This window comes from Pan troglodytes, chromosome 5 (genome assembly GCF_028858775.2).
Source record: "Pan troglodytes isolate AG18354 chromosome 5, NHGRI_mPanTro3-v2.0_pri, whole genome shotgun sequence".
Lineage (NCBI taxonomy): Eukaryota > Metazoa > Chordata > Mammalia > Primates > Hominidae > Pan > Pan troglodytes.
This window is the reverse complement of record NC_072403.2, coordinates 170848198-170858920: the sequence shown is the minus strand read 5'-3', so window position 1 is coordinate 170858920 and position 10723 is coordinate 170848198. Positions and strand designations below refer to the sequence as shown.

Here is a 10723-nt window from a genome sequence, read left to right as displayed (position 1 = left end):
GGCTGCAGGAAACTGTGTTCACACCACCACCACTACACTCCAGCCTGGACAACAATAAAAGTGAGACTCTGTCTCAAAAAACAAAAACAAAACACAATGGGGAAGCTGAGGCAGGAGGACTGCTTGAGGCCAGGAGTTCAAGACCCGTCTGAGCAACATAGTGAGACCCCTGTCTCTAAAAATAAATAAATAAATAAATTAGCTGGGCGTGATGGCACGCACCTGTGGTCCCAGCTACTCAAAAGGCCAACGCAGGAGGATCACTTGAGTCTGGGAGGTTCACGTTGCAGTGAGCCATGATCTTCATGATCTCACCACTGAACTCCAGCCTGCACAATGGAGTGAGACCCTGTCTCAAATCAGAAAAAAAAAAAAAAAAAAAAAACCAAGGAAGAGAATTGCAGAGTCAAGTTCTCTGAAGGCAGTGAATCGGGTGAAGTGGCGGGGCACCAGAGGGTGGCTCTTCAGATGGCAGGGGCAGCAGGGGACAGTGGCTGGGAAGTGCTCTTACAGGAGGAGGCACTGCTGCAAAGACCTGGAGGATGAGAAAAGGCCAGGCTGGCACAGATGGGGGACATGCCTTCCAGGCCATGGGAATATGAAGCACAAGACCTCTAAGGCAGCAATGGGGCTGAGTGATCACAGATCAAAAAATCAGCAGCGGGAGCAGAGCCAGCTGAGCTCAAGCTCAGGGCGAGTGAGAGTGAGGGAAAGAAGACGCAGCTGGAGATGCCGATGCACTCCGGGCCAAGGAGGAGTTTGAATTTTATCCCCAAACCCAGGTGTGCACCATCTGACCTAGCCGGGAAATGTGGCTGTTTGGTCTGCTGGACTGGAGGCACAGGGGTGAAGGATAAAATGGGGTTGAGGCAAAAAGAGAATGCAGGTTACCTCTAGGTTTGGGGCCATGTAACAGCGTGTGTGGTGGAGCTCTTTGCTGAGAACAGGGAGGCTAGGAGGGAGGAAGTTCTTGAACAAACAAGAACCCTGGAGACACCAATAGACGGTTGTTGCTGGGGGAAAAGGCAGGGCTGGGGACGTGACTGAAGCCTTGGGATCAGGCTACATGACCTAGGGGAAGAATTCGTACATAGATAAGGGCTGGGAAGGACCCAGAGGGGAAGAGAAGAGAAAGCACAGAAATCCTAAGCACAAAATATGCTCAGGGAATGGTTGGACATGTGGAAAGCTGCTTAGGAGAAGGGTCAGATGAGGCCAAGAGGTTTGGCCTCTGGATTCAGCAAGATGGAGGTAATGTTAATATTGACAAGAGAAGTTTAAGTGCAGGAATGAGGACAATCAGTTTAATCTCTTGGGGCCCGGTTCCTCTGTCAAATGAGAGTATCCGAATAGAGGAGGTTTAAGCTTCCTACTACCCCATTATGCCACATACTTTTTTTTCAAAAAATGGGGAAAGAGGCCAAGCTGGGTGGCTCATGCCTTTAATCCCAGCACTTTGGAGGCCAAGGCGGGCAGATTGCTTGAGCTCATGAGTTCGAGGCCAGCCTGGGCAACATGGCGAAACCCTGTCTCTACAAATAATACAAAAATTAGCTGGTGGTGGCGCATGCCTGTAGTCCTAGTTACTTGAGAGGCTGAGGTGGGAGGTTGGCTTGAGCCCAGCAGGCTGAAGTTGCAGTGAGCCCAGACTGTGCTGCTGCACTCCAGGCTGGGTGACAGAGCCAGACCTTGTCTCAAAAACAAAAGGGGGCAAGTGTGGGTGGGGGAACAAAACAATGATCAAGGATAAGAAATCATAATAGGCTGGGCCGGTGGCTCACGCCTGTAATCCCAGCGCTTTGGGAGGCTGAGGTGGGTGGATCACCTGAGGTTGGGAGTTCAAGACCCGCCTGACCAACATGGAGAAACCCCCGTCTCTACTAAAAAAAAAAAAAAAAAAAAAAAAAAGAAATCATAATAAAGAAAGCTGTCCTATTTGGGAGTTTATTAGTCAAACAGGTTGTGTGATCATCAGTACTTGTTCTTTTTTTTTTTTTTTTTTGTAGAGACAGGGTCTCCTTCTGTTGACCAGGCTGCTCTCAAACTCCTGGGCTTAAGTGATCCTCCCACCTCTGCATCCCAAACTGTTGGAATTACCGGTTTGAGCCATTGTGCCCAGCCATTAGTTCTCTTTTACACAGAAGTTATTAAGGATATTTGTGCAAATTATTAAATAAGCCAAGGAAACAATTAAAATAGAACAGTTAGTGGCCAGAATTCTTCTTAGCAGACCCAAATTATGTAAGTTGTACCATCAAAACAGTACCAAGACACTCTTCCTAGCTTATTATACTATAAAGATCCTTAAACTTTTTTTTTTTTTAAATTGAGACAGAGTCTTGCTCTGTCATCCAGACTGGAGTGCAATGGTGCCATCTCAGCTCACTGCAACCTCCACCTCCTGGGTTCAAGGGATTCTCGTGCCTCAGCCTCCCAAGTAGCTGGGATTACAGGCACGTGCCACCACACTCAGTTGATTTTGTATTTTGAGTAGAGATGGGGTTTCACTATGTTGGCCAGGCTGGTCTTGAACTCCTGACCTCAGGTGATCTGTCCTCCTTGGTCTCCCAAAGTGCTGGGATTACAGGCGTGAGCCACTGAGCCTGGCCTTAAATATTCCTTCTGAACACAACGTATTTGGACTCCACCGAATGGCCACTTATCAGCTTGTCTGAGTCCTTAGTTGTTCCTGTGCTTGCTCACCCACTCTGAAAGGATTGGTCACCCTTCCCAAGGTCAAAAAGGAATGTTAGATGATATCAGGAATTTGCATGCCAAGTTCATAGAACTTTATGATTCCATGAAATGTTTCTCTGTAGCTATCATCTCAGCCTATGAAATGCTTACTGTCTTTTTTTTTTCTTAAATAAACATTTCAGGCCAGGTACAGTGGCTCCCACCTGTAATTCCAACACTTTGGGAGGCTGAGGTGGGTGGATCACCTGAGGAGTTCAAGACCGGCCTGGGTAACATGGTGAAACCCCATCCCTACAAAAAATACAAAAACTAGCCCAGTGTGGTGGCGTCGCCTATAGTCCCAGCTACTTGGGTGAGGTGTGGGGATCTCTTGAGCCTGGGAGGTGGAGGTTGCAGTGAGCAGAGATCACACCACTGCACTCCAGCCTGGGTGACAGAGTGAGATCCTGTCTCAAAAATAAATACAATACAATAAAATAAAAATTTCAGACCAATAAAGAGGTAGGAAGGAGGCTATAAAGGAAACCCGTGGACTACCAGGCACCTTAGTCAAGTATTACCAAGACAGTGGAAACCTCCATGCTTCTCTCACTGTGTCATCGCCCTATCCTCCAGATTTAGTCACCGTCTTGCATTTTCCCCCAAGGTTATTAAGGGTGGAAAATAACCCCAATCCTTGTTTTGCCAAGAGTACTCTTTATGTATTTCCCCACTGCCTACTGACTGTTCTTTTGAAGTGACTACAGCTAGATAGAGCTTTAGTCACTTTTTTGTTACTGGTTGAGATTAACCTGGCACCAGTGTGGAGACAGGCTCCAAAGTGATTTGATAGAAATCTCCTGTATCAGTGGATGTGACTGTTCTGGGTACAATGGTTCTAGTCCGTGACACTGTTCTGAGCTTCCGGGAGGGCTGCCCTTCCTCACTTTAGTTTTAACCTTGTCTGAAGAACTCCCAGGAAATTACCAACAGCCCTTCACCAGGCTCAAGAGGCAGACTTAGGATTACCCTTCTCCAGCTGAAAAACTGAAAAATGGAAACCCGGCAATGAAGGGTCATTCAAGGTCTTATACCTAAACTAACAGCAGGGAAGTTTCCAGTAGTCCTGGCTCCAGTGTTTCCTCACTTCCTTCCAAGGCACTGAGTATCATATATTAACAAAAGGATGACTTTCAAACACAAGGAACAGCTTCACAAATGAGGGCTAAAAGGAGAGGCAAGTGAAATATGCGTCAAGGTCCTGCCACATCCTAAGTCAGTTGTTCTCAAATTGTGGTGTACATCATCAAAACCACGTGGGGACTTGTTAAAGAAACAGATTCCCAGGGGCTGCCTGAGACTTAGTCTTAGTGAGCCATAATTCCTGGAGAAGGGCACTATGAGTGATTCTAATGCATATTCAAGTTTCAACACAGCTGGAGTTGAGTCTTCTGTGTGTGCTGGGGGGCAGGGCTTTAGGTTCTAAACCCTGATGAAAATAAATTACCCTTAGAAAATATTAAAACATTCATAAGATACACTGTAGGTGTTTCCTTGGTGGGCAGAACAGTACAGTAACATGTAAATGCTATGTGTCATACTTACAGTAATGTAAGATACATGATAAGGAATGCATGTACAAATATGACTTTATACTATTTTAACTTATGTAAAAAAGATTATATAGCATCCCTCTGTATCCACAGGGGATTGGTTCCAAGACTTCTGAGGATGCCAAAATTCTCCAATGATCAAGTTCCTGGCATAAAAGGGTATAGCATTTGCATATAATGTACAAAATCCTCCTGTATATCTTAAATCATCTCCAGATTACTTATAATATGTAATATAATGTAAATACTTGTTATACTATATTCTGTATTGGATTTTTATTGGTATTTTAATTGTAGTATTATTTTTATTTTTTATTTTCCAAATCTTTTCCATCCAAGGTTGGCTGATTCCATGAATGTAGAACCTACAAATACAGAGGGCTGATTGTACATAAAAGTTGAGTGAGTCAAATGCTCATATGATATGATTCAGTGACACAAGAATACCATGAAATACATATTATCCTTTCCATTTTACAGATGAAGAGATGGATGCTCAGTCAGGTTGACAGACTTGCCCAAACGGACCAGGTTGGTCAGTTTGCAGGAAGCAGAATTCAGACTTAGCTCTGTTTGCCTCAAAAACCTGCCATCGTTTCATTTTTATTTTATTTTATTTATTTTTTGAGATAGAGTTTCGCTGTTGTTGCCCAGGCTAGAATGCAATGGTGCGATCTCAGCTCACTGCAACCTCTGCATCACGGCTGGTTTCAAGTGATTCTCCTGCCTCAGGCTCCCGAGTAGCTGGGGTTACAGGCGTGCACCACCATGCCCATCTAATTTTTTGTATTTTTAGTAGAGATGGGGTTTCCCCACGTTGGCCAGGCTGGTCTCGAACTCCTGACCTCAGGTGATCTGCTCGCCTCAGCCTCCCAAAGTGCTGGGATTACAGGCTTGAATCATCGCACCTGGCCGTTTCATTTTTACCACACCGCCACAGGCCACTTCATTTTTCGGCATTCCCCTAAAGGGTAAAGTTCAGAAATGCTCTTCAGGGTCTTGGGGCACCACTATTTCAAACATTCAATTTAGAAGACAGTATACTTCAAACGGAGCGAGATAAAAATTAGATTAGAGGCATATCCTATTATGAGAGTTGGGAACCCAAAGTGGCTAACCAGGCTCCAGGCAGTGATAAGGCGGTGGAGGTATTGATGTCCAGTTGGAAACATTATCAGTGCAGGTAATTTAAATATATTTCATAGTTTTCTTTCTACTGCAGTTACCATTATATCTTCATTTTATTTATTTATTTATTTATTTTTGAGACGGAGTTTCACTCTTGTTGCCCAGGCTGGAGTGCAATGGTGCGATCTTAGCTCACTGCAAGCTCTGCCTCCCGGGTTCACACCATTCTCCTGCCTCAGCTTCCCGAGTAGCTGGGACTACAGGCGTGCGCCACCACACCCAGCTAATTCTCTATTTTTAGTAGAGATGGGGTTTCTCCATGTTGGTCAGGCTGGTCTTGGACTCCTGACCTCAGGTGTTCCACCTGCCTCGGCCTCCCAAAGTGCTGGGATTACAGGCGTGAGCCACAGCGCCCGGCCTATAACTTCATTTTAATAAAAAAGAAATTCAGGCCAGGAGTGTTGGCTCACGCCTGTAATCCTAGCACTTTGGGAGGCCGAGGTGAGCAGATCACCTGAGATCAGGAGTTCAAAACCAGCCTGGCCAACATGGTGAAACCCCGTCTCTACTAAAAATACAAAAATTTAGCTGGGCTTGGTGGCGGGTGTCTGTAATCCCAGCTACTCAAGAGGCTGAGGCAGGAGAATTGCTTGAACCTGGGAGACGGAGGTTGCAATGAGCCGAGATTGCGCCATTGCACTCCAGCCTGGTCAAGAGCAAAACTCCGTCTAAAAAAAAAAAGGGAAAGAAAAGTTCAGTCTTTCAGAGGGAATACACTTACCTGAATAGAGGTCAAAATCTCAGAAGAGGCCTCCCTCCTCTCTCTGACCTCTGAAATGCCCTGGATCTGCAAGTGGGAGATAACAGGCCCTGACAAAGGGTTGCCCAAACAGCAGTGTGTCCCTAGGAAGACAGGTTAAGCATCAATTACTATGAGGCTAGCACGAGTTAAGCATTCCGCATGCACGATCTCATTTAATCCTTACAAGTCTATGTAGGTGGGGCTACTAGTATGTTCACTCAACAAATTGGGAAACAGAGTTTGGAACTTCGCCCAAAGTCATTGGTTTCTCTTTCTACCAGGATAGATTTAAGTGCTTACTAAGTGTCAGGTACTGTTCCAGGCATCGTACATGTACTAACTCATTATCCTCATTAGAACCCTCTGATACAGGTGCCATAATTATGCCGCTTTACAAACAAGAAAACTAAAAGCAGAAAGGGAGGAGTAAACCCAGGAGAGGAATTCAGGAGAAGCTCTGGTCTCAACCTTTAGCCAACATCACAATCACCCGAAGGGCTTGTAACACACTGATTGCTGGGCTCAGCCCTAGAGTTTCTGAATCCTAAGGCTGAGCAACACCTAATTTCCACTTATGCAAGTTCCCAGTGAATGCTGTTGCTGCTCGTCTGGAAGCCAGACGTTGAGAACCCCTTCTAGAATGAGCTCTCCCGCAGCAAATTCTACTGGCCCCCAAAGTATGTGTTTTGTGTGTCTTAAAAATTTGTTGAGAACCATTAGCAAAAAAACAAAAAACTTAATTCCTAGAATTTCAGAGAAATCCCATGGAGCTTTTTGCCAGTCACGTCAAAAGAGGCCACAAACGTGCCACTTAACCAGAGCTTCGGAAAGGCGGCGGCTGGGCCGGCCACGTGCACCGAGACTCGGGGCCAGGTGCAGCCGCCCCAGGGCCGAGGCCTCGGAACTGGCCCCCGGTCCCGGCCCCAAGCGGTCCAGCGATTCCCCCAAGCCGTCCGCCCCTCCAGATTTATTTACGTTTTCCTGACTTCCCCCTGCCCGCTGTGGGACAAACAGCCTCCCCACTTGCATCTGCGAGGGGAGTAGCGCGCACTTCCGCCAAGTTCCGCCCCCACCCAGCCCGAGGCCCGGCTGCGGCCATCTTGTGGGGGGCGCACCTCACAGGTCGGGAGCTGGGCGGGAAGGGGCGTGGTCCCGGGACCCGCCCCGCCGGGGCTCTTGGGAGCGCGGGCAGCGAACGCACTCGGCGGACGCAAGGGCGGCGGGGAGCACACGGAGCACTGCAGGCGCCGGGTGAGGCGTGCGGCGGCCGGGGTCGGGACGGGGGTTCTGGGCGGGGGGTTCCTGGTGGAGGGGCCGGGCGGGCGGCGGGGTTCGGCGGCAGGTGCGGCGGGCAGCCTAGGGGGCGCGGCGCGGGGTTCTCGCCCGGCACCCGCGGGGCAGGTGGAGCTGAGCCGGCCCGCGGCCCCGCGACCTTCCCCTCGGCGCCGGGTCCCCTCAGGTCTCTCCCGAAGGAAACGCGGAGCCTGGCTGCCTGGGCGCCGTCCCTCGGCGGCTCCCGGGCGGTTGCAGTTTTTGAAAGAGTTTCTCAAAGGCTTGATGGTTGTGACTGCAGCCGCGGGGCAACGGTTGCTACACAAAGTGAAACTTGCCGAGTGCTCGGCTTCTCACGGGCTTCCTGGCAGCCCCGGGAAGTTCCTCGGCGGACCCCGAGCCCGCGCCCCCTCTCCACGGACCCCTCCCCGCCGAGTGCCCCCCCGCCCGCCCTGTGCCCCCTCTCCCCTGACCCCTCCCTGTCGGGTGCCCCGCGGGCTCGCGCTGGCTGTCCCGGGACTCCTTCCTCCTAGGTGTTCGCCCTGCCCCTCGCCCTCTCTCCCCCAGGCGCGCGCTCCCTCTCCCCGGGCCTTTCCCCGCCGGGTATCCCTGGGCCCGCGCCCCCTCTTTTCCGCCTCTCTCCGCTGGGTGCACCTCGAGTGTCCCCCAGACCCCTCCCCGTCCGGCCAGCGCTCTCTCCCCTGATCCTCCTGGCCGAGTGTTCCCCGGGGCCCGCGCCCCCTCCCCCCGATCCTCCCCACTGAGTGTTCCCCCTGCCCTCTTTCTCCCGGGCCTGCGCCCCTCACCAGCCCCTTCGTGCTGGGGGTCCCCTGGGTGCGCACCCCCTCTCCTCGGACCCACCCCCAACTGGGGGGCACCTCCAGTGCCCGCCGGCTGCCCCTTGGGCGCGCGCCCCCGCTTTCGGGCGCCTCCTCGCCGGGGGCCCCGCCCCGCCCCGCCCGTGCCCCCTCCCCCGCCCCGCCCGTGCCCCCTCCCCCGCCCGTGCCCCCTCCCCCGCCCCGCCCGTGCCCCCTCCCCCGCCCCGCCCGTGCCCCCCTCCCCCGCCCCGCCCGTGCCCCCTCCCCCGCCCCGCCCGTGCCCCCTCCCCCGCCCCGCCCGTGCCCCCTCCCCATGCCCGCGGTGCTGGGCGGGGCGCTGACTCACCCGGGCCCGGGCTGGCCGGTTCTTAAGCGGCAGCGCGCTGCGGGCGCCGAGTGTCAGGCGCGGCAGGAGGACGAGGCAGGGCGGGCGGGCGCTCTAAGGGTTCTGCTCTGACTCCAGGTTGGGACAGCGTCTCCGCTGCTGCTGGAGAGTCGTGTTTTCGGGGATCGAGGATACTCACCAGGAACCGAAAATGCCGAAACCAGTAAGTTGCCCAGTTTCTGGGCCGGGCGGACGGGAGAGGCTTCATTGGAGAGGGGAGGCACCTGCACGAGGTGTTGGGGCAGTTCCTGGGGAACAGGGTTCTTCTCACACGCAGAAGACGATAGGAATAGGAGGTTCTCGCCGCTCTTTGTTACTTGTTGACCCTTTTGTGGAGCGTTAGGAAAACACCATTTTGATGTTTTTCTCTGTAGTCTTTTTCTTTGTGAGCCCCCTCCCCAGTAGTTACGGTGTTTTCTAAAAACTAGAGGCCTTTTTACACTGCTTCCGTCTGTTTTTAAAGGGTATAGTAATACAACTTGGAAGTTTCTTAAGTCCAAATCACAGGGAGACTCAGATGGCTTCCGACCACACACACCAGTTCTCAGAGCTCCTAAGGGTCCGAAACCACAGGCGCCCCAGATCCAACTGGGGAGATTTTAAAGGGCGTTTGGGAGAGGAGACTGGCTTTCGGAAGTTGCCTTTCAGCTTCGCTTCCTACTAGGCCCATGAAGCGGTGCCCTGTTCACCAGCAAACTTGCTGGCTGCAGCAGAATTTCTGTCTCTAACAGAAGGTTAGCCATGGACTTGAATGGTAGATGCAGGCAGCCGGTGGAGTTTGATAAGAGGTTCCTGGCAGGCCGGGCCGAGCACTCCTGGTCAGCTGACGAAAGGGCTGTGCCTGCGCCTCTGTCTCCTTGAATCTGATTGTTGAGATTGCTGGCCAGACCTGGGGGTTGTAGGCACAAGGCAGGTTCTCTGGGACTGACGCTTCTTAGAAAGTTGTATGTATTCTACCTGCTTTTAACACTGGGGAACTGGTGACTAGACATTGGGGGGAAGGTTTAACATTTTTTGAGTTTTGAATCACAATGGACAAAATATCAGGATTCATTACAAATTGGGATTACAGATACATCTGGAATTTTTTTTTGGTTTTTCAAACAAGTTGGTTCTGTAATCAATGCTTGTGTGCCTTTTTGTGGGGGATGGGGGAGCGGAGTGTCTCTCTGTGGCCCAGGCTGGAGTGCAGTGGCATGATCTCGGCTCACTGCAACCTCTGCCTCTCAGGTTCAAGCGAATCTCCTGCCTCAGCCTCCCGAGTAGTTGGGATTACAGGCATGTGCCACCATGCCCAGCTGGTTTTTGTATTTTTATAGAGAGGGGGTTTCACCATGTTGGCCAGGCTGGTCTAGAACTCCTGACCTCAGGTGATCTGCCTACCTCGACCTCCCAAAATGTTAGGATTACAGGCGTGAGCCACCACACCCGGCCTTGTGTGCTTCTTCTGTTACATTTTATGTTCTCTAAGATCTTTGTTGGAGGTATTAATTTTGCTGTTAGGATAAAGAATATTAATATGCCAGTAGATTCAGAAGCCAATATAATTTTTGCCTAAGTTACATCAAGATGATTCATTTGTGATGCAGAATATTTTCTATACAAAATTTTTCTTTTTAATTCAAACTTAAAAGTGACACGTGACATCGAGGCTTGACAGTGCATGTGGTATGAAAGTGACCTAAGTACAACCCCTTACTCAGGCAGAGCTGAGTGCAACGGTATGCGGAGGAGTGGTCAAGAAGATTACCCTTCTGGGTGTGGTTTTCTTTATTTCACTAAAAGAAGAGGTGCAGAGCTCAGCTAAGACAGCACTCAGGAAAAAGTTAACCTGTTCTCCGTCACTACTTTTCTTTCTCATTTCTCATAATGAATGGTAATTTATTTTTATGGTTTCTTTTTTGTATTTTGGTAAAATATACAATTTATCCTCTTACTTTTAGGTTTACATTTCAAGGTATTAAGTACATTTAACATAGCCATCACCAAGGTCCATCTCCAGAACTTTATCTTCCCAGATTGAAACTCT

The 10723-nt window shown here is 50.4% G+C and overlaps 1 protein-coding gene across 1 annotated transcript in view; it reads left to right on the top strand.

The window, feature by feature from the left end:
• Nucleotides 1-7376: 7376 nt before the first annotated feature.
• The window catches only part of EZR (ezrin), a 54228-nt gene continuing 50881 nt past the window's right edge, over nt 7377-10723 (top strand). Inside the window, exons 1-2 of the mRNA XM_016954692.4 lie at nt 7377-7470; nt 8773-8857. Coding sequence (XP_016810181.2) covers nt 8846-8857 — 12 coding nt within the window. The 5' untranslated portion in view covers nt 7377-7470; nt 8773-8845. The remainder of the gene's footprint in view (nt 7471-8772; nt 8858-10723) is intronic.